Source organism: Zonotrichia leucophrys, chromosome 1, assembly GCF_028769735.1.
Source record: "Zonotrichia leucophrys gambelii isolate GWCS_2022_RI chromosome 1, RI_Zleu_2.0, whole genome shotgun sequence".
Lineage (NCBI taxonomy): Eukaryota > Metazoa > Chordata > Aves > Passeriformes > Passerellidae > Zonotrichia > Zonotrichia leucophrys.
In genome coordinates, this window is record NC_088169.1 from 17402351 (window position 1) to 17426728 (window position 24378).

Here is a 24378-nt window from a genome sequence, read left to right on the forward strand (position 1 = left end):
TTTTTCTGAAACAGCAGAGAAAGCAGTACCTGGATCGTGGTCTGGCTCTGTGTGCATTAGGTTCTTGAGCAGCTGGAATAGAAAAGAAAAAAGAACACTAAAACATCATACTTTAAATAAATGTCTTTAGCTTCAGAATCAATGTCCATTAAACATGTGAGTGTTGCAAATGTGGATGTGAGAGTATACTCATCTCACATGAGCAATGGGGATTGATTTTCACTTCTTCTTCCCACTTGTTTTTGTAGTGTGTGAATATACTAAGAATCCAAAAGCCAGCATGTAGTGAGAGCTTCACCTTTTCAATCTGGTTACCAGAATACAGGAAGAGGAATAGGTCTGGTAGCTCTGACCTGTAGTCATGGATGTAGTTGTGATACAGCAAGGTAAGGAACAACATAAACTTGTAATAGAAAGCATCTTGTTCTTAGTCCAGAACTCTTGATCTATTACTTGTCTGCTTCCAAAAGCACAAAGGTTTATGTCCTTCCTAAATACTTCAATTAATTAGTATAAATGTACATCACCCATTACAAAATACTAACAAGTCATGCTGAGACTGTTTTGACCTTGGGAACAAAAGGTATATGAATGAAAGAAAGCTTTTAAGTCTAAATGTTGATCAAACATATTTCCATTAATGTAAAAATGGGTTTCTGTTACTTGGATGAATTCCAAATATCCTACCACATGCAGGTTTTTATGTGATAGGAAAACAACAGTGCTGAATTATCATCTCTAGGTAATTCCTTGAGGCTGTTCCTTGCTTTACATTGTCTTTTCTGCTACTCTCCTTATTAGAATCAGATAATTTTGAGAAAACATATCTGCACGATTGCTTTCAAATTCATCCCACTGAGATATCCTTAAGGTATTACAGCAGCATCTATTATCCCAGTGCACATACAAAGTGAATCCTTGTATATTTCTCAGTCTACTAATCAAGGTACAACACTCAAGAGAAAATAAAAAAAATTAATTGTCAGAATTTCTAGCTCCCTTCAGATTTATGCCTACTTTCAAGTCAGACATTTATCACCAGCTACTACAGAGCATTTATCATCAGCTATTACAGAGCACTACCTGAGAATACAATGGATCCTCCAAACCAGGGAGCAGGAGATGCCTGTGGCAGCAGCTGGCAAATACTGAGCTTTTAATGGCTTGCACTGTACTACTGCACAGACCATCCACAGGAAGCTTTAGGCTCACAGAAGACAAGTAGCAGCATATGGCACATGTACAGTCACAAAACAGCCCTTCACAAAAGAAACTGCTTTTAGGATCATGCAGAGCTAGTTGGTGTTTTGGACAGAATAAACCCCACTGCAGCTGGCAGTGACCACTTAAAAACCAAGTTCCAGTAGATTGTCATCACCAAACTAGTTCACAGTCATTCCAGATTTCTCTGCAACAAACTCTTCCTAGCAACTAAAGAAGGGAGAGGGAATTAATATTAAAATATGCAGTGGTGATAATCCTCCTCCCTCTTCTCTGTGTCAAACTCCCAGAGAATACAACTTCAGACACTGCTTCCCTACAGCCATATGACCCAATTTTCCAATGCTGAAATTGCTGATTATTAAATTACATGCACAATTATTAAATATGCCACTTAGAAATAGGAAGTATAAATCCTTTCCAAGCTAAACCATGTTTAAGACTCTTCAAATTTGCCTTTTCTTATGGAGACTGTAATTCTATTCTGGAAAGCCTTTCAAATAAAAAACCCGTAGGTAAAACTGACATTCAAACTCTCCAAGGACATCCTGTTGAGGTAAACAGGAAAGCACACAAGGAAGAGAGAATTCCAAAATGACTACTAATAAAAAATGATAGCAATAGAATGCCATTGCCAAGAATTTTCTTTTTAGGATTTCGAAAAAGTAGGAAATTCAAGGCTACAATTACAGAATACCCAGACTTAGCTTTGCTTTCAAAAGAAGTAGCATAATACAAAAAAATACTATAAAGCAGGTAGTTCATTATTAGGACATACAAATAATTGTGGCAGGATTTCCAAGAAACATGCAGCTATTTTGGTACATCCAGTGTGTGCACACTCATGTCTGAGGTGCAGGTTTATACACATACATGACAAAATCATTCAAGATGATACAGAACTATTTCCAGTTAATTAACCTATTTCCAGTTCACGAGTATTCCATATTTTTACTGCCATGGTTACAAAAGCCTTACTTTCATGAAATGGATAAGTTAAACCTGTTGAGCAAACGATTTACATTGATTATTCAAAAGTTTGCACAATTCCTGGAGTAGTGGAGCCTGATGGAATGAGCAGCTTGGTCTGTAGTAATTACAGAGGGTGTGAAGTTCCTTGTTTGGGTGTTGAGCTGCTCCTGCAGCCCTCTTGGAAGACAACTTTATTTTAACACTTTGAAGGATGCTGATTTGGTAACTTTTAACTGTAGCCTAACATCTTACACTCAACAGCTGCCTCCTTGTTTTACAAGCTTAAGATCAGGTGGAAAAATAGTGTTGGAAAAAGGTGAAAAGTAAAGAAAAAACCAAAACATTCCCCATTGGTCAACATCAACGACTCATCTCTTATTGGTCATCTAGGGAGAAATGTACAATTTAAACGCTTGGAAATTTGGCCCTCAATCCTTTAAAAGGCTAAGGTCAACAATGATCCTGCACTTAGGAATCTAAATAAACTGTCCAGATATTCAGAATGCTAAGCATATAAAGTTCTTACTGATTTCAAATTTCCAGACCTCCTGATAGAGAAGAAAATTTTCACAGACTATCATCTTTCCTGAGTTTACATAAACAGCCTAAATGAATAACCAAAGAAGCATGTAGAATTTCTCTCACTTCATCCCAAATGAGTTTTCATGCTGGAGGTTAATGATTACAATGACCTTTCAGAATGGTGACTGATTCTGAAACAAGCACTCAATTACTGTGCTGCATCTAACTCGACTGGACAGATAAACATTTTTACTTTTCACACCAGTTGTAGCATGCAACCTGAGAATGTGCTGGCTCAAATCCTCAATGAGCAGCACAGCAAGAATGGAACCTTGCAGGGACAGGAGCCACGATGTTGGAGTGAAATTCTGCCACTGTGTCCCTTGGTACACAAACACAGCAACACTTGGAGAGCACAGCAGCATGGGGAAGACTCCCTGACCAGGAGATGAAAGACCCAGGGGAAGGAGATGTGCAGGTGACAGTAAGTTTTTTTTGTACCTGTACTCAAGACAGAATTGCTGAACTGAAAGTAACACTCCCCTGTGCTCCTGGGCAAAACCAGGGGAAGGAGAACAGAATGGAAAGTCATGCAACCACCTTCTCCTTTCCCTGAGAGGGATGTGCAAGAGTGTGTGTGAGTGTAAAGGAGAAGCAGCAATCTTTAGAGAACAGAAACTGAAGATAGCAAATCTGGCAGCTTCCAAGTGTTTGGGAAGAAGCCAGGAAAAAAAGATTTGGGAAATGAGGCATGCAGCTGTTGAGCAGCCATGAATAAATCGAGCTATAAGACAAAACTGCTGTGACAGATATGTGGAATCCATTTTCTTAATCAAGGATATCTTCATGAGAAAAAACATTCATGCAAAAGGAAGAGAAAGCAAGATTTTAGCTTGACTGGGACCAGGGAGGGCTTACAAACATTCTTACCACTATAGAAAGAGATTAACAAAGAGGAAGGCAAGGGAGGTCTGATGAACTGAACTGAATGCAGGGGAAGTTTCTGGAGCAAGTAAGTAATTTTGACATATGCTGTTCCAAAAACAACATTTTCCAGAATGACAGGAACAAGGAGTGCACTTTGGAGCTAGAGAGAGAAAAATCAGGAGTGGTTTCAACAAAGAAACAAGCCCTGAATCAAAAGCTTGCGGCAGTGTCTCAAGCGCCTCAAGGTCTGTGTTTCCAAAAGCTCTCTGTCCTCTAACTCATTGACACAAAATAGGAAAGCTGAGCTTTCACAAGGAAACAGGCAATTTCAGAATAGTTACCAAAACATTACATAGTTATTCTATACTTAAATGTATTTTTACCAAGAGGTACAATATTCATGCTCTTGCATCTTGTTTATAGCACAGAAGAACTTCAGAATCTTTAAAACAGCTGAAAACATTTTCCACACAGAAAGAACCCATACACTAACAATGAGGGAAAGAAAGCAAGAAAACCTTTTGACAGCCTGAAAAGGTAATTAATATTTATCTTAGAAATAGTAGTCATTATGAGATAAAAGCTAGTATCAGTAGGAAAGTAAAACAAGAGCAAAAAGTTCTTTCAAAAATTAATCAAGTTACAATAATTTAGGCTTACTGGGATATAGAAATACTGGATCAAAATTCTCATGCAAGTAACACATGACAATTTTTCCTTACCTGCTTTCACAGTCAAGTGCTGAAATTCCTTTGGTATAGTTTTGAGAGTAGTGCTTACTTTAACAGCTTAAGAAAAAAAAAAAGAAAAGATAATTACTTTAAGTATATGTGGGTAAAACCTAGAAGTATCAGGTCTCAGAAAGAACACCTAAACTGGTATTAGACATCTTATAATGCCAAACATACTTGAAAAGTAGCCAAATACCCTCAGAAAACTGAAGTACTCAAACAAGTAGCAATTTCCAAGAGCACAAAAGTCAAGATCAGAAAGAAAGACCTATGCTCAAGTTCCCAAATAATCTCAAATTTTGAGAATTTGTGGAGTTGAGTGCTTATTCTCCTTCCACATTCCCCTTCACATCCTTTCTAATGGAGTTTTTAGTGCACCATAGTGTGTTTTGATGAACTGTGACACTCAGTGTTAAATGACCACTTGGAATGAAATCTCTCCTGCTCCAGGATGAGCCTGCTTTAGCAAGGAAGTTGAACCAGATGTCCCTTCCAACCTCACCTGCTCTATGATCTGCCTTTATCTACCAAAACATGTGGGAAGTTTTGCGTCTTGTAACCCAGTTGGGTTTACATTATCTTCCAAATTTAACTACATTATAACCAAAGTGCAGTCAATTTATGTGGATACTTTTGAAAATGCAGGAAAATTTGCTTCTACTGCCCTGAACTGCAGGTTCTTGACTTCTGGGGGGATCCCCTCAGTTAGGAGAGTGATCTGTTCTCATGTTTGTCAGAATAGTAATAAAAGGTAGAACAAAAGTATTTGTACTTTGGCTGAAAAGGTAGCAATCTGTGTCATAAATACAGCATATCTTCAGCCCTGAAGGAGGGCTGCATGTCTCAAAACAGGTTCCCATGTGATTTAACATGTCAGCTACAAAAATCAAAGCACAACTTCATCATCTGAACAGGGAAAAAATATTCCCTTAGTAAGAAGTAAATCTTCCCTAGACAATTCACAGCAATAACCTTCAAGGTTCATGTCCTTCTCTGGTTCATTATACATTTTGCAACAAAACAAACCTTGTCAACAAAACACTGATTTCTTGGAATATGCTGACATGTCAAAATGTTTTACAAACACATACCCAACCCTTGACAAACTTTCTTTGAAAAGGGGACACTGGGAATCTGTCAAACTCTGTCACACCTGAGTGTGGCAGGTGAATCAGCAATGTGCACTACCTGGTCTCACAGCTCTGATGCAACCTTAACGTGTGGACATCTGGGAGGCCAAGATATTTTTTATTTTTATTCATACATAATCTGTAGCTCTGAGAATCAGGCAGCAGAATACTCACAACTGTTTTGTTTCTACAACAGAGGGACAGCAAGTAAGAACTGGGAAAAGGGAATACAAAAGAGAATGAATGGCTGTGTGATGATCCAGTGCCAATTCTGGAAGCCATAAAAGCTACTGCAGTAAAAAAGAGAAAGATTACTCCAATTTCACATGACTTGCTGCTGATGGATGTCTATTGAAATGAATGAATTTATTTATTTTTTCAGTCCAATTTGACTAAAACTTTCGTTTTGCAAGAAAATACAGGGATTATTTTTTTCAAATAGGAGTAAAAACTGATTTTGAAGTGTTGGTGTTTCTTGCAAAAAACGAAATTGAAAATTTGGCACAGTGCAATCTTTACTCTTAAAAAGTTCCTGATAACAATTAAAATTTGTTTAAGTAAGAAGCACAACATTAATTGCCATAGGGCTAGACATATTTTAGAAGGTGTATGATAGAATTTTGATAGAATTTTGAAGCAAACCCCTCCATTTATTTGTCTTCATCTCATCTGCCGTGAGCTGTCTCTTTGAATCTTTAGCAACACACAGCCAGCTTAGAAATTAAACACATCCAGCAAACATAGGGGTTTACTAAAAACACATATAATTTAATCCCTAATGGAAAAAAGTTATTTATTTGAATACCTTGTTTGTCATCTTTCTTTCCATCCTGTAATAGGGCAGAGTTATCAGGTACCTCTTCAGCTGATGACTTCTAAAGATAGAAGACTTGTTAATTACATTGACTGTACAGCTCGTACCTTTCCACAGCCAAATATTTAAGAATACAGATCAACACAAATAATGGTGACATTTGAGACAATATAACTCTACTTTTCAAGGCACAGCAGTTCCACACCAGAAATGAGTTAAAGGAGCACTTCGGCAGTGAACAACTAAAGGAGGTAAGGACTGGATGTAAGGAGAGGCTTCTCCCAGCAGAGCCATATTAACTCCTGTGTAAGGGTAGATGAAAGCTTCCCCAGCCTCCATGAGAAAAGTCTCTCTAACCAGAACTCCAGCTGTACTGCAGAGCCTGATGGTTATGCTTTAAAGCTCCTGGCTGGTGCGGCTGATCCTTGAACTACTCTTTTCTTTCAACTTGCAGTCACAGAGATGGGAAAAACAAATTTCATTAGCAAGTCTGTTGGAGGCCCATTCAAGCCTTTGATAGGAGAACAGGGAATTTCTCCCCAGTTTTATTCCTTGATTTTCTGTTATTTCAGCAGCAACTTATAAGCATTTATTGTTCTTGGAGCTTCTGCTGGAACAAATTTTACCTCTATTATCTGTAAGAACAAGAATACTCTCTGCAACCAAATATTCAAGTAAACATCAGAAACGCTAAACTTCTCTAAATATTAAGTGATGCTGGTTTTTGCCCAGGGAGTATGGAAGAGGTTTGACCTGAAAATGTCCTGGAATAAATTTGGCCTAAACAAATGAATTGAGAAACCTAGATTTCACAGACATTTTTAAAAGACCACAAAAATCTCAACTTGGTTCAGAAAGGAAAACTCCACAGTAAAAGTGACATTTGTTTTATAAAATTTCTGAGGAATGGAATAGCCTAGTACTTCTGAGAGAGCAACACAGCAAAAATATGGCTTGAGGACTCTGAAAATGTATGAACAAAACATTTCACACCCATAGCTAGCCCTGACACTCAAATGAAGAACATGAGACCACAGACCTAACTTTAATTGATGGAATGACTTTCAGAGATTTCAATGAACTGTGAGCATAGCATTTCTGAGGGAGCCCAGAGGAACCCCAGCCAGTCATTTTATGCATGCTTTAACTTTAGGATTTTGGCAGCGAGAAAACTTGCAGAAAAGAACCAAAGGAGAGTGGGAGACAAAAAACCTTGAGAAAAAAAAACAACAATGAAGACAAAACTTCCTTGGTAAACAGAAATCAGTCACCCATGACACTCCCAAGCATAGTATCAGCAGCCTTGGTGTGTTTTTCAAGTTTAACAGAGCCTAGCATGCAGGTGACGTGTCTCCTGCCATTATTTTCTTTATGAATGCATTCAGGAACTGCTTCTACTTTCTTGCAGTACTGTAATTCAGCAGTCACAGTAAAAACAGGCATCTGAAATGAAATTAAATACCCTGAATGGATGATAAGTGGAAATTTAAAAAGACATGGAGGTAATGCATAACAGATTGCATTGATAATATAATATTTTTAATGTAGTGATCAAGTATCTAAAGTATAATTCCTCCACTAGCCAAGATAAAAAGGAAATTGCAACAGTGAATTGCTGCACTTCCCACTGAGGGAGATGAATGGAAGATGAATTACTGACCTTCCAAATGATATTCATTCAGTGTATTAATTCTGAGTGTAAAAACGTAAGTTGAACAAAAAAAAATCAAGTCAAAATTATTCTCAAATCACTTCTGAGGAGATGTTAAAGTCCATTAATCTTGGACAACATAAACTGAAGCTTTTAAATTATGTGTATGAAAGATACATAATCACATCTTTGCTTGCATTTCAAATATAATTTAATTCTATATTATATCTGTATCTTCTTTTATATTTTAGGTTTCAAGGCACCCAAAGTAAGGTCACAAACAAGGGATTAGGTGATTCTGGTAAAGGACCTGCCCATGCTGCCAACATACCAGCACCCTGCACTACCAGATCTGCAGTGATGCTTTCAAAGCCCAGCGTGGCTGTTCTTTGGGCAAGCTGCTGCAGGATGAATCACACCTCCCAGGGATACAACAAGTATTTTATCAGCTCCAGAAGATACACTGGGTGCTCTTCTGCTGGCTGCAGCACTGCCCAAAGTGAACACTGTACTTCAGAGAAGCTTGGGAGATTCTGTTTGGTGGTACCACTACCAGGATGGATTTGATGAGGGAGCAGCTGGGTTCTGACCCAGGGACACCCCAGGGCCAGGCACTGGGAGGAAATATCTGGAGAACAGCCTTGCTGAGCTGCCATGACACACCATTATTTTTAAACTTGGAAGAGTGTCAGAAGGGCTGGTTCCTGCAGTCAGTCTGCCACTTGATTTACTTCCTTAACACTATAAATTTAAATCCTACAGCAATCATATTGAGAGTTGCAATATTCAGGCACAACTCAGTGGCCATGGTTAGTTCAGCTCTATAGGGTCTTTAAAGTTTGGGATTTTAACCTCAGTGTTAGACTCTTCTCCTTAATTCAGTTTTGCTTGCAGCAGACTTCACGGCATCATACAATGGCTGGGTTTGGAAGGGAGCTCTGGATATCTACTCCAAAGCCACTGTTCCATCCAAACAAACCTACTGTGTACAGCTGTGGGCCCCTCACTACAAGAAAGGACATTGGTGTGTGTTCAGAGAAGGGCAGTGGAGCTGGTGGAGGGTCCAGAGCACAGGAGTGCCTGAGGGAGCTGGGGCTGTTTATCCTGGAGAAAAGGATGCCCAGGGATGATTTTATTGCTCTGTACAACCATCTGTAAGAAGGCAGTGCTGGGCTAACAGTTGGAATTGAAGATCTTGCAAGTGTTTTCCAAACTACATGATTTTATGATTCTAGGTCTGTCCTGAAGCCTCATATTTTCAACCAATCTTCAGACTGAGCAGATATTTCACCTGAACATGCCCATGTTCCCCACTGCCCCTCCTGCAGCAGCCCTGCAGGACACCAGCAGGCAGAGCCTATTTCTCTGAAGATTCCAGCATCTCACAAGTCCCTCAGTGACTACTGTGAACTCTGCTGTGTGGGAATACCTACTGAAAAGCCTGTCAGCCCTTTCCATACACAGAAAAAATGGCTGAGCTGCGGGTTTGAGATGGCTTAATAAGAGGTTTAGAGATCATAAAGTCCTCTCAGAGACTCAGAGTCTGCAAGGTAAGGACCCAGCTTACAGCCTCTCACCTCTGCCCGACTGAAGTCCCGAGTCTGCTGACTGCTTGGCAAGGGCTCAGAGTAAGAGTCAAACAGTGCACAGTCACGCACAGGCTTCAAACAAGCTGCAGGGAAAAGAAAAATAAAAGAGAAAAGTGAAAAAAACCCAAACGAACAAAAAATCAACCCAAGGCCAAACACAGAGACACACCAAGTCTTTGGTTAATACATACTTCTTAGAAACCTGATCTAGCATAATTTTGCTCTTCATTTCTACATCTCAGACCTAATCCATAAGACATGGATGACAAACACCATGAAGAAACTCTAACTATCTTGCATCTTAAGTAAGTCAGTGTCATGAAGGGGATAGCTTGTATAATATCTGTTGTAGAAATAATGGTGAAATTTGGAAGAAATGTTTTCTTCTCCCAATCTAGTATCAACTGTCTTATAGTTTATATATTATTCTCTTAGCAGTGTTAAAGGTACTTACATTATCTTCAGCTGAAATTTTGACTTTTTGAGTATTGAAAAGTATAGTAGAATCTACATTATACTCTAAAATTGAAGGCCAGAAGAAAGCAAAGCACTAAACACTGTAGATGCTGTAGTATATGCCACCTTCAACTAAACAACACTGAGAGCAGGGGGGGAAAAAAGGAAAAAAAATCACATCTAACTTCTAAAAGAAATATTCACAACAAGCTAATTTCTATCCCACAAGCTCAGGTCCTTCTGCTGCTATCACTCTGGGATTAGCTCCTCCAAGATAAATCTGTCTTATGAACTGGAAAACATCTTTTTTTAAAGATCAATATATTAAAAGGCAGAACAACCACATTTCTATTTTTTGGCAAGCATTTATTTTATCTCAATAAATTAAGCTCTTGGAAACCTGTCTTAATTTGCAGTACAATGGGTTATACACAGGGCAAATAGCTTTTGAGATTTTGCAAATTAGTTTTAATAAAAAGTTTCCAAAAAAAGGTGGTGGGTCAAATTGTCAATGGAGCTGTGCCAGGGGAGCATTTGGACCAGCTGTGCTTGTAGTTTATGGTACAAGCCATAAAACTAGCAAGATTAATGCATTCTTAAATGCTTTTTTGCTACAAGTCATTTTATTTGAAGCTTTAACAGCACTCTTATCAGATGCAAATACTTCAATTGAACCAAATTATGCCTCAATCTGAAACTAATGCAGCAACATAATGAAAAACTGTGTTCTTCTTTGGAGTCCTAAGAAGTCAAAAAAATTTGAAAAGAAGTCTAAATTTTACAGAAATCAAATTATGAAAACATGAATACACAGGATTTCTCTTGAAATTTGCTTTTGATATTTTAGGTGACTGTATGAAGAACCTACATTTTTGTCAGTGGTTTTATTTCAGAAGTAATACAACCAGGGCCCTACGCTTTTCTCTTATTCACAGTTTCACAGTGTGTTGAGATGTTCTGCTTTTCATTAATGTAAGTCTTTCAAAAGACAGATTTATGAATCCTGACCAGATAGAAGAATGAGCATGAGATATTTTCAGACCCTCAGATTAACCAGAATTAGTTCATTAGCTGGGGAATTTAAAGGACCCACAAGAAATAATTAGTCCTTTCACCTCTCCCATGTAGATTTGCTTGAAATGCTTGGTCTCATGCAATAGCAAGAAACAATAATCTAAGAAAATGGTAGAACGAAGTGCTGAAAGAATCAAAGAGAGAAAAAGAAAACTCCCAGGGAACAACTGCAGCTTACCATGCTATTTCTCCCACTGTGACATAATGATTCCCTGCTACTAGAGATAGTTATTTCCAAAAAGGTTCAATGTGAAGACACACCAAAAAGAATCTGCATGGATGAGTTTACAAGCCAATTTATCATGAGACCAGGCATGAAAGTAGTGGTGAAAAAAGTGGTTGTCCTCGAGGGAAAAGGGTAGTTGTAATTATGACCAGGGGAATGTAATCAGAGAGACTAAAATGATGAAGATTTGGAAGTGCATGTTTTCCAGGAGCTTATTGCTTTGGATGTGAATATAGTGGATTACAGGGAACATGACTCCACCAGAAATTATTTCACAAATCTGATATGGGGTCAACATTTAATTTTCCTAACTGCAGCTTGATTTGTTCTTTTCCTGCCTTTTAATATATTCAGTGTCATCAAATATAATGGAGATTTTATTAGGTCTTAAATATTATCCCTTAGCACTGTAATTATCATCTGTGATTAATCCTCCTTGCCCTCAAGAGTCATGCACATTTTTAGATGTAACAGTATATATTCCAACATTCATTTATAATTAAAAGAGACATAACTGAAGAGAACAAATGAAAGGGTAGGTCTTTCACTGCACATTGTTACTGAAGTATGTTGTATTTTGGATTAATTCATCTTTGTGCTACACAAATTGTTGTAATCCTGTCATTAATGCAAACAACTCACAGAAGAACCTGTGGATTACATTAAATAAATTACAAAAAAAATCAACCTTTGATATAACCAATATCTCCAGTATAACCAGTACCTAAAAAAATACACTAGCATACTAAGTTCTAAAGCAATCCAGTATAATTTTTAACAAATCTTCAAGACATAGATACTTTAAGGAAAAATGATCAAAATAATTAAAAGCTATATCACAGATTCACAGAATGGTTTGAACTGGGAGAGATTTCAAAGATTACCTAGTTCCAACCTCCCTTACCATGGGCAGGGACACCTTCCAGCAGACCAGGTAGCTGTAGGCTTTATCCAACCTGGCCTTGAACACTTTCAGGGGTGGAGCATCCACAGCTGCTCTGGGCTACCTGTTCCAGTGACTCACTGCCCTCAGAGTAAACAATCTCTTCCTAAAATCTAACTTAAACCTGTCCTATTTCAATTTAAAGCCACTGCTGGATTCCCTTTGCTTTACAGGCATTCAGCTGCCTCTTCATCTCTCCTGACACCTGAAGCACAATGGAGCAAAGGGGCAGACATTAAGAGGCAGGTACCTGCTCCACTTTGCATCCCTATCTCTCTGCTTTGATCTAGGACTTCTACAGTAATCACCTCATAAGCACAATTAAAAACACAGGCCTTAAGTGCAGCTGGAGAATCATTAGAGAGCACAGAAGCCCATTCCAGGATGGAAGGTGAAGCTGTCTCACACACACACTGGATTTCTGAGATGGCTGCAGGGACATGGCTTGCCCAGGAGCTTTACCTGCTTGAAGGTACTCGGGCAGCAGCGTCTCTGGCAGTGTCTCAGGCAGCTGGTAGCCATTCTTCCTCGCAACCACAAGGTGGAAAGCGGCACAGAACTCCGGGAGTGTCAGCGCCCCATCGCAATCCACATCACTCAGCTCCCTGTGGGTAAAACAGGCACACGTTTTCCAAGGCGTGACCTCAGGGAAACACATGTGTGCCATCACGTGGGAGACAAAAATGCAGCTCTGAGAAGGGATATTTTAACACAAGACAAGTATTTCTGCCATGGTCACTTGATCCTGACTTGCACATTTGTCTTGGGGAAGATGAAGCAAACTGATTTTCTAAAACTGACTTGCCACTTTTTTATTTTTCAGTAAAGTACATTTCTTTAATACATCACAACACTGAATATGATGGTATGTGTATATTAGAATGTGAAATACATAACCTATACTTATAGAATCATAAGAGAGGGTTTGGGTTAGAAGAGACCTGAAAGATCATTCCAACTAATTCCATTAGATCATTCCAGATATAATTCCAACTCCCCTGCCATAGGCAGAGAACCTTCCTTTAGACCAGGCTACACAAAGCCCCATCCAGCCTGGCTAGGAACACTTCCAGGGATGGGAAGTCCACAACCTCTCTAGGCAATCTGTTCTAAGGCCTCATGACCCTTCAGTAAAGTCCTTCCTAATATCTAATCTAGGAAGGTTACAGCCCTTTAGGTTACAGCCCTTTCCCTTTGTCCTATCACTACATGCCCTTGTGAAAAGTCCCTCTCCAGCTCTCCTGCGGACCCTGCTAGGCACTGGGAGGCTGCTAGAAGATCTCCCAGAACCGTTTCTTCAGGCTGGACAGCCCCAAGTCTCTCAGCCTGTTTTCATAGGAGAGGTGCTCCAGCTCTGTGATCAGCTTAGTGGACCTTCTCTAGACTTGTTCCAACAGCTCCGTGCTTTTCTCATGCTGGGGAGCCCAGAGCTGGATGCAGCGCTCCAGATGGGGTCCCTGCTGGTCACACCTCTTTTGATGCAGCCCAGGATGTAGTCGGCCATCTGAGCAGCAATTAATTGCACATTGTTCCAAGGGTGGAATTAACCTTCCAATACTAGGAAGCACTTTGGCTAATCCATGCAGGATCTTAAAACAATTCAAGCAGAAAAAGTTAAATATGGACTTTAGCAATGGTTACTTAGCACCACTGACTAACCTTTAAAAAAGGGGAAAATTAATGCTCTTGACAAGTTTAAATATTGTTGTTAACTTCTCACTAAGTGGTTCTTTCTAATTCTAGCACACTTCACTAGCACTAAAATTAAACTTCAGAAATTCAAGAATTCAATTTTATAAATTAACTCTTTGCAAATATTGAGTAATTTTTTATCTTGGGCACATGGTCTAAAATAAACATATAATTCTTTCCTCTTTGAAAGTAACAAGCATTTCTCAGACTACTGAGGTTACAGTGACAAGGACTGAAACATCCCATGTGTTTAACACAGCAACACAACCTGATAAATCACATTGCCACAAAATTACAAGCATCTACTAGAAAGGCATACTTTTCTTGAAATTCTGCACAGAGAACAACTTGTGTCAGCAATAGAAATAAAATCTGATTTGCTAACATATTAGGTTAATCCATTCTTTTTAAGTAATCTTAAATTTAAATTCCAATATTCACTTCCCCCAGCACTATGTTTCTTCAGTTGGGTTTTATTTTTTTTATTTTCACAACTGACAATCCGCTTTGAAAAGATTCCAGACATATCCTTTGACCCTGACAGATGTTTAGGCTCTTGCAAGCTTTTCTTCTCATCTCTCTTTATAAAAGCATATATAAAAACAAAATCACTATCAGCATTTCTGATCCATGTTTAAAACTGTTTGTTCCTCCTATCAGACATGCAATGATGACAACAAATTACAAAGCACCACGTTGTTGATGAAAATATAATAGAATCCTTGTCAAATTTTATCACGTACAGTTCCATCCACAATTGTTTCGCAATAAGCTCATTAAAAGTAAGAGCACTGGTTCATTAGAAAAGCACTAATGAATTATGTAGTTGTTTAATTAGGCCTCCTCTGACAGAAGAGAGACAGAAACATAAAACCAGCAACACATCTAAAACATTCCAGAGGTGCTTCTCCTCTGTGTCATTTCATGAAAAATGCCAGTTCTTTGATGCTGCTTACAATACACTTAAGAACAGCTCTCAGCTAGTTGGGGTTCAAACCTTCCCAGTCCTGCTGAGTAGGTGAACATCTCTCCAGAAAACAAGTGTGTCAGGAAGACCAATGACCACCCTGCTGCTCTGGCCTCAAAGTGATTCTGGAGATAAGAGCAATAATTATAATTGAAGACACTTTTAAAATTTAACAAGAACTCTTGAATTAAGCATCTTTTAAAAAAGTGTGATAGGCATCCCCAACAATATTACAGTACTCACCAGATGTGAGAAAGTTCCGGGATGGGCAGCTTTGATTTTGTGAAGAAATTCTTTGCTACAGAACCTGTTGGGAAAGCATGCCTCATCAACCATTGGGAATTAATTCTCCAAATTCTTCCCTTTTACCAGGTCTGCCATGCCAGAAGCAGACAGTTAATTTATGTTCAAGAGATGCTCAGATTAATCGGTTGCTCCTATAGATGCTGGACCATTTGTCTCCTGAGTAAATGACAGAGAAAGCCAGACAGAGCTGTTGACCTCATTTCTCCATTCCCTCCATATGGGAAAAATAAATCAAGGGAAACCTACTTTAGTACTAGGAATTCTAACCTGCATAACAAGTATGTCACCAATGATGAAATAACAGACACAAATGGCCCTGGTTCACCCAGAAGTCATGTGCACAGCAGTACAGTGCTTTGACATCTGCACTGCTCTCCCAGTGTGCTGCTTCAACCATGACTTTTTCCTGCAGTGAAAATTTTACAGAGGGGGAAAAAAAATAAAATAAAGAAACTGCCAGAGATTCAGCTAGCACACAAGCTCCTGTCCTGCTGCAGGCACGCTGCCATAGCAGCCCTTCTCATACTTCTAGTTAACAAACACACTTCTTCACCATCTCATATGCACAGGCTGTCAGGGGTACCCTGGAAGCCCTTCCTGGGTACAGGCTACAAATCATAAGAAAACAAAGCACAGACTTCAGGGACAAAAATCCTCTTCCCCTTGGGCAACCACTGGGGAAAGAACCAACACTGGATAATCATTTTTTCTTTGAAGCAAACCGCATGAAGGAGACTTAACTGAGGTGAAGAACTGCTGAAGCAATAATTTCAGTTAGCAGCAGGTCATTCTTTAAACTTTTGGCTGGATCAAGGCCTCCTGAACCCCAGTGACACAGCAGGGCTCATTACAACTGCCTCAGTTTAAAACCTGTGACATATTCCTTGCCAGACCAACTGTCTGTATGTGGCAAAGTCTCCTTTCACAAGCAGCCTGGAGCCTCTATTCAGGATGGAAATCTGAGTATGATCAGAGTCATCTCAGTATGCTCTTAATACTTCTACCATGTGTGTGCTCTCCAGTGTTGTTTCCTAATTACCTAGAGGTCAAAATCTCAGTCCCCCAGAACCATAAACCCTCAGGCTTGACTGCCCAGGGCATGCTTCACTGTCATCACATGGACATTGCCACAGTTCTGCTGGATACGTCAACACAACCCTCAGGGATTTTTCAACTCAATATACACTGCAGGTGTGATCCACAAATCCAGCACATGAAATGCAAAGAGCTCATTTTAATTTTTACCAAATTCCCAACACTTCTCCCTGAGATGTAATTACTTTTCTAAAATAAGGATATTTAGGAGAAAATGTAAGGGCCACAATATTGATTTGAATAGTCTGCCTTTAAAAAGAAAACATAATCAACTCTTACAAATGCACTGCCAGAGACAAAAGAGAATTTATTTACTTAACACTTTTCACCTCCCAGCCTGGTTCCCCTCTTCACTGTGCACAGTGTTTGATAAAAATCACCTGAAATGAAGGCGTTGAGGTCAGGCTGCAGGGACCTGAACTGGTTGATGTAGTAATCTCGCTGCTCCTCCGTTATCCTCCAAGGGTCATCTGAGTACTGGCTGCTGCTGTCCTGCTGCTCCCGCTCCACTGAAAGAGACTGAAGGGAGGGACACTGGCACCAGCCACAGGGAGGGCACCACAAGGGCACTGGGAACCTCAAGAAACCAGAGTCACACTTTTCTACGCAGCACAGACAAATTTTCAGAACACAAGAAGCAGAAATGGCCACACTGATGACCATCCCACTGCTTACCTGGGAAAACTGAGGCTATTATTAGGTATCTTTACCCCTGCAATTAAAGGAAGCTTTACATGACCAGTGGTCAAAGGAAATCTGGCTACTGCTGGCCACTAAAAGCCCAAGTCATACTTTATTACCTCTAGATTCATTTTGAGGGTACTTTTTTTCTGCAATGCATTACAGCCCTGAACTGCACACTGAACACCTCAACTGGATGGAACCAGTAAAGGCCCTAAAGCTGCATTTATGGAGCTATGTGCATGAAAATTTATGTTCGTTATGAAGCTACATATTTCATTTAGGAATGGTGCTGCAACAATGGAAATATTCCACTTCTGGACCCTCTGCTCACCCCAGTAACTCAGCACTCATTATCCTAAGTCAGGGAGACACACAAGCCCCTAGAGACCCTCTCAAACTTCTACCACTTCCCAAGGTTTAAGCAAAAATCTGCCTTTGGGTAAAGGAATATTCTGGAGAAGAAGGGTATTCAACCCAATTATTTCTTTGCTTTGTCTTTGCTCTCTGATTACCTTTTTTAAGGGAGGCCTGTACCTTTTGCAGGTTGGATGGAGGTATCTACAAGAGGGCTGCCAGTACCGCTGGTGTCTTTGTTAAAATGGAATAAATGAGTATTCAATATTTAAGCCTGCATAATAACAGCTTAAAAAAGGGAGGGCAAGAATGAACAACAATCAGCTGTGAAACCCTTTCTCTGACATACCTGTCTATTTCCCAAGAATCAAATGCAAAACACCAGTTCTGAAATACATCAAAAGATCCCTGAAACAGGCAACATCATAAAGCTGTAAATTAATTTTCATTTCAAAGTGCTACACAAATGCACCCAATTTCATTTCAAGTTAGCACAAATTATGTGACACTACCTGTAGCTCTCTTTTGGAGGCTCAGGTGACATTTTTTTGTGGGTGTGAGGTGCTAAGCACTCAGGAAAAGGTAGAGTCTCTGAGTCTTTCTTATTTAGAAAATCTCTCGCTTAAGGGAGCTTTGCCCTTCCTTAGGGCAAACTAATTGTTTGCATAATAAATGCACAGCAGGCACACTGGAACACAGGAAAGATCTGCTTTTACAACCAGCAGGAAAATATAAGACCCATTTTCACAAAAACAAACAAATGCCCAGAAATTAATATGTTCAGTTTAAGGTGCAATTTAACCAACTGGGGTGAAAAACCAAAATATGCAGAATGTTAGCCATAAATACTGTGCATGTGTTACAGATAGCAATCTAAATCAAGAAGGAATCTCTGTGAAATCTCATGTACTTTCAATGAAAATGTTTTACTTCAATTTACCTATAGTAATTTATTAAATTTCTTTGTTTATTGTAATTTCTCCATCCCATCAGCTTTTTTCCTCATATACCAAAAAAAGCACAATTCAGTCTCAAGTCTAAAAACACCACAGACAACACTTTTCACTTTCGAAGTGAGAATTTTCTGCCTTTTTTTAAAATTTCTCTATTGTTTTGTTACTAGTATTACTGAAGAAAATACGCAATTCATTACCCGGTTAGGAGTTGAACAGGTGAGAGCAGATTTGGCTCCATAATTCCCTGAAGATGGTCCATCTTGCTGGTGAGTAGAGTGTCTGACTTCATAAGGAGCTACAACAGACATGTAAAATTTAATATATAAATGTCAGGATAATAACAGAATGCTGCTAAGCGAAAGGAAATATTAAATACCACAAGATCAAGAATGCATAAATGTGAACATTGTATCTGAGCATCAAAGTCCATTTGGTCAAGCAGCCACCAAGTGAACCCACTATCACAGTATCAAAGTCCATTTTGTCTTAGGCAACAAATTCCAGCCACATACTTGTCTTTCCCATTGTACCATTCTTCTTCAGACATTACTGAGACACTGTCACTTATATACTGCTAGACCACAGAAATCACTGTTCATCATGTTTAAATATACACTTACGCAGCCTGTCCATGCATTTACACATTTTATATACTTATAGCCACATTTAGCACAAGAACTAGTTTAAGTAAGAAGAAATTATTCATTTGGTCTATAAAAAATATGCTTTGACAATGCTATCAAATAGCAAACCATTACTTCTCAATATAGTCTTCCTCTCCCTTCCCTAATTTCTGTTGAAAATCAAAATACACGACTCACCACTTTGTGCTATTTGGAGAAAAGTTAGTGAAGAAAAGTAACAATTTCTTCTTCTTTTGCTAAAATAAGTCACTTAGGCTCCACTGCAGAAAATATAGTAAGCAGTGACACAACAACATATTTAGGAACAATGTTTAAAAATAGGGCAAGCATGCAAGCAAAAAGGCAAGTCACTTGCAAACTCTTACACAGCTGAGAACTGCTGCCAGCCTATTTAAAATTTACCATTACAAAGTTTACACTAGATAGTCAGAAACTTAAAAGACTCATGATGAAAAAGGAGTCCAAGAAATCTTAGAACTTTTGATCTTAGGAAAAGCTTAAAAATCATGCCCCTAAACCCCTTTGTTTTCCTAAGGGGTCTTATCCTGTATTGTTATCTATTTCTATTCCTGTACAAGTCACTGCTAATTTCAGATTTTAAAAAAAGAAAAAAAAGAACAAAGTTGAAAAGTGGGAAACATTTAGATGCCCTCAGAGGGGAGATTTAAGCATGAAGCCTCATGTCTACATGCTTGCTAGCATGAGAAACTTTCAGAACTATAAAATGTACACAGTCATGGCTGCAGTGCAAAGGGCTGTCCCTGAAGACACCCTGTCCAGTTTCAGGGTCAGATGTGCAGCCCAGCCCAGCCCAGGGCAGGGGCACAAGCACCTCCTCCACATGCACACACAGAGCTGCCCTTTGGAGTGCTCCTCAGAAAACTGGAAGGGTTTTAGTCTTACAGGCCAGGAAGAACTAGCAGGTCTTGCATTAGGCCTGGCATTTGGTACAGCATGGGTCAAAATGTTAACTGCCCACTGCCATTGAAAATACATTTGGATGAAGTATCCCCAGTGGGATTAAAATAGGACTGATTCCTTTTCTGGAAAACAGGAAAAATTGCTTTCTGAAAAATAGTCATTGTTCTGCACCTCTAAGATTTTATTACCTTAGAAATTCAAGCAGTTAAATAATTAATTTTGGAAGATATTGACAGCTGGACTGGATGCTGCTGTCCCTGGTCACTTTGTGTAGCTGCTGAGTCCATGAGAAATTTCAGAGAAGTTAAATTTGCAATCAAATTCAGAAGAAAAAAAAAAAAAAACCAACACCGAAAATACTCCCTCATAGCACTGACAGATGTGGGACAGAGTGCCAGAAAAGAGCAGAGCACCCAGCAGGTACACAGACAGACACTCCCTGCCCAGCTCTCCACAGCACGGGCTCTCTGCCACTCTTCTTCACTGGGGCAGAACATGCATTGTACCAGAAAGCAACTGCACTAGTGTGCTTCTTTCAGAATTAACCCCACTCTGAACAAGCTGCAGTTCACCTACACAGCAGGGGAGTGCCTGTGACTCAGTACTGGTACAATTTTCAGGTGGAGGCCACTTTATAGTGTCAAACACATTCTTATCACAGCTGTACTGAGTTTCAACATGTTGAAGAGCTCCTTTGTCATTCATTTGTAAATAAGGACAAAAGGTGAAGGACTAGCATGCTTCAATCTTCACCCACTGCAAACACACTAATGTAAAGCAGGAGAGATGATGGTATACACCAATGCCTCCTATTGCCATTGACTTGGTCACCACATGTTGCAATTACAAGAGCACAGGTGCTTTACTACAAGAGGAACCTGTAAAGCCATAGTTAAACTGGCTTCTGCCCCATTAGTCTCTTATTAAAGTCTGAATGTTTTCCCACCTACTGTAATGGCACCAAAATGAGAGACAGAATAATCTATGCAGTGTCTAGTTTTTGTCTGAATTGCTGAAGTTACACTGTGGGACTGCCTCTACACTCTCATCCTATTATTATTTCTGTTACAAAACCAGAGATTATATGATCCATTCCTGCAAAGGACGGTTCACTTCCAATCTGAAAATTAATATGCATCTACTGAAATCAGGAGCAGGCTTTTCTTGCCCTCTAATGAAACCAAAACCATCATGCACTCTGACAATCCTTGCAGGCTCTCTGCCACTGGGGTATATTGCAGAGCTATGTCAGAGATTAGGTATTAGCATCTGTGAGCAGTCAGACATAAATCTAATTTAATAGAAAGTGAATAGGAAGACAGGATTGAACAGTCAAAATATATTGATCAAATAATTTTTCAAAACATGAGTCTAATTGAATTTTAAAATCATTAGGCTGATTGTCACTAGCATTTAGAATTTGGATACTTCTGATAAGGGAAAAAAATAAAAAGGAAAAAAGTATTTGAATACAATGTGCATTGCCATTTTTATCCTACCTCCATGCTGCTGTTCCAGCCCACTCCTTGCTTTACCATATCCATAACTTTGGGCTATTCTCTGGTAGGTAGATGGAGATGCAGGAGGGGAGCAAATTGGAGACATCGGAGGAGACTTGGGTTCCTATTTCAAAAACACACCAACACAAAATACAATCCTGAGACAAAAATTGTAAGAAACAACCAAGTAATGCTGCAAAGTGGTCCATCAAATGCATACAATATGATGGACAAACAAGAAAAATCATTGTAGCATCCTCAGGCCCTGCATTTCCAAGAAAAGGCTTAAAATGGACAAGACAGGATTTGGTACTGAGCCTTTAGGGATAAAGCATGGCAGTGCTGTAACAAAGCTTTACAATGGTCAGCTCAATGTATTTTCCTTCCAAAGATGCCTGAAGTAGTATATGTAGAAGGCTCAATGTGAGTGGATAGCTTTGAATTTACATAGTGTAAGTGCGTTCTTTGTGGGAGATCATTTTTCATAATAAAAAAAAATTACAAAAAATTAAAATACATCTCTGGGCCAGTATTTTAAACACTGTGGATTTTTAAGTATCACTGGGTAACTATCCTAAAGCTTCCTTTTTCCTTTGATTTACTGAGATTGCTTGAGAAAAGGATGTAAGTCTGAAAGGTTTTACTGAATAAAGACAAAAATATAACACAACACAGATAATCCAGATGGAGTCAGGGGTTTGAGGGCAGTGTTCTGCTTGGGTGTCAGTACACAGAGGAGAGGCACAGATGCTCTTCTTCCTGATCCTGTTATTCCACCTGTGTATCTTGTCATCAGCTCCCTCCTGCTGGCTGACCTCGGGCTGGGAACGCCGTTACCGACGCCAGCGCAGCCCGTGATAAACGTGGGCACATGTTCTGGGAAGATAAAAGTGCTTCCACCAGGCACTTACAACATGACCTGATACAGTACCACAGGAGAAGGTGTCAAGCCTGGGGAAAATTATGCAAATCAGTTTTTATGAAAATTATGCAGCACTGTGAAGCTTCTTGTATCTGAACAACTGCTCTCTACTCTCCTAAATCCAGGTAACAGGAATGTCCCTTGGATGCTTCATTAAACTGGCATGTTTCACTCAGAAAAAAGAAAAGCAGATGTCTTCTGGACTATTTCTTGAGGAGATAAAAATGAAAGAAAACTTGGGGGCCTTACCCCACCCAAAAATAGCGGCTCATGATTGAATACCTTGTCTCCAGTTGAGTATTTCTAGAGTGACTGAGGACCATTACTCCACTACCACACTGGCCATGGGAAATCACTCACTTCCCTGTTCTCTTTCATAGACAGATTTCTATTTGCTGCTTTTTCCACTTCTTCTCTGAGAAACAGTGCAGGTTTAGCTAGGAGGAAAACACTGAAAGAACTTACACAGAATATTACAGGGCTGACAGCTTTATACAAGCTCATATAAAGAATTTTCTTCAGGGAAGCAACTGGGATGCATCAAAACCAGAAGACAGGCACGATGGGGATTATTTGCACATCAGGAGTTCATCTCCTGTCTAGCGTTGGAAAATTGAGTAAGCCCCTGTGAGTGTAATCATTTACAGGACTGGACCTAAAAGGAGGATGCATAATGACATGCTGGCCTGAAGGAGACAAGGCTGTTACCTGTTTGTCCCCTTCATCTGCTCTTTTGTAGGAATTTTTTTCCAAAGTTGCATGTGGAACCTGAAACTTAACTCCATGGAATTCTGCTGGAGTCCCATAACGTACTTCAGTGTCATTTTTCAGCGCCATAAATCGTGGTAGAGGCAATTCTGTATTAAAAGAGAGAAAAATTCAATTGAGACTACAGAACATAAGAAGCACTTTAAGCAGTATCATCTTGTAAAACCAATGAAAAGTTTATCTATAAAAGACTGCTAGTTATATTTTGTAACATTTTTAAGTGTGGGACTACTTTGATTATTTTGTGTCTTAATAAAAATGTGAATGTTACACAAAGCTACATTCACTAGCTTAATATATAATCTCTCCATGCAAAGAGAAAGAAATAAGCCTTGTGCATGTTATTAAAGAAAGCAGCAAACTCATTTCCTGCCTTCAAAACCTTGCCTGTAATGAAAATAATAGTTTCCCACAGAAACTGTGGGACAGATAAATTACTCAGTCAGGATCACAGTATCCTCAATGCTGCCATCATAAAAGGAACAGATCAAAAATGGCAGGGTTCAGAGATCACACCCAGGCCTAGAGAGACAGCTGTGTTAAAAAGTCCCATGCTGCATCTGCTGTGCTGAGCAAGAGACTGACACTTTGTCACTCCTTAAGACAATTCCCAATTATTTTGCAGAAGCACAATTTATTTTTGTGCACAGTCACCCTACAAGATCAATATAATTAAAATTAACAGAATGCTCAACACAAGCAAAGTCATTCATCCATCACCTCTGTAATCTTTTACAGGTACAGTTACATCCATGAGAAAAATAAATCAATTTGAATTTGGTACATGTTACTCACTCCACTCTAAAGGCGCTCATACATATTTTCTAGAGAAAATGCAATTAGCACTGGAATAAGTTTTATTGCAATTTTACTGAAACAGTAAGTAAACAGGTATCAATACAAGGACGGCAAGTACCTGTTTTCACTCAAATTTGTGGATTATTTACATATGCTGGACTGGTAAAACATACAGAGTAAACCTCAGTCCAGGTTTTTAATTAATTTTGTTGGGAGTTTTTTTGGTTTTTTGTTTTTTGTTGGGTTTTTTTTTGTTTGTTTGTTTTGTTTTGTTTTGTTGTGCTTTTTGGGGTTTTTTCTTTTTAATTAACATCTTTTAAAAGGACATCAGTGCAAGAGTGTGCACAAGCTGTTTGTAAGGAAAACTGACAGGCAAATCCAGGCCACTCCTCTTCACCTTTGGTTCAAACTCCTGTTCCAGCAAGGCACCAAACTGTGCCAGCTGCATCTGACCCCCTGCACTTGGCCAGGAGCTCTGCACCACAGGAGCTCAGCTCACACAGGTCATCATGTGCT

At 39.3% G+C, this 24378-nt stretch overlaps 1 protein-coding gene across 3 annotated transcripts in view; it reads right to left on the reverse strand.

Annotated features, from left to right (window-relative positions):
* REPS2 (RALBP1 associated Eps domain containing 2) overlaps positions 1-24378 on the reverse strand; it is a 95232-nt gene that overhangs the window by 36597 nt on the left and 34257 nt on the right. For all 3 annotated transcript variants that reach the window (XM_064707926.1, XM_064707916.1, XM_064707934.1), the window contains exons 3-12: positions 23005-23153; positions 21375-21498; positions 18508-18605; positions 16697-16835; positions 15159-15222; positions 12719-12861; positions 9546-9640; positions 6309-6378; positions 4365-4430; positions 30-72 (exon numbers count right to left, since the gene is read on the reverse strand). In XM_064707926.1, the coding sequence (XP_064563996.1) occupies positions 30-72; positions 4365-4430; positions 6309-6378; positions 9546-9640; positions 12719-12861; positions 15159-15222; positions 16697-16835; positions 18508-18605; positions 21375-21498; positions 23005-23153 (991 nt within the window). The remainder of the gene's footprint in view (positions 1-29; positions 73-4364; positions 4431-6308; positions 6379-9545; positions 9641-12718; positions 12862-15158; positions 15223-16696; positions 16836-18507; positions 18606-21374; positions 21499-23004; positions 23154-24378) is intronic.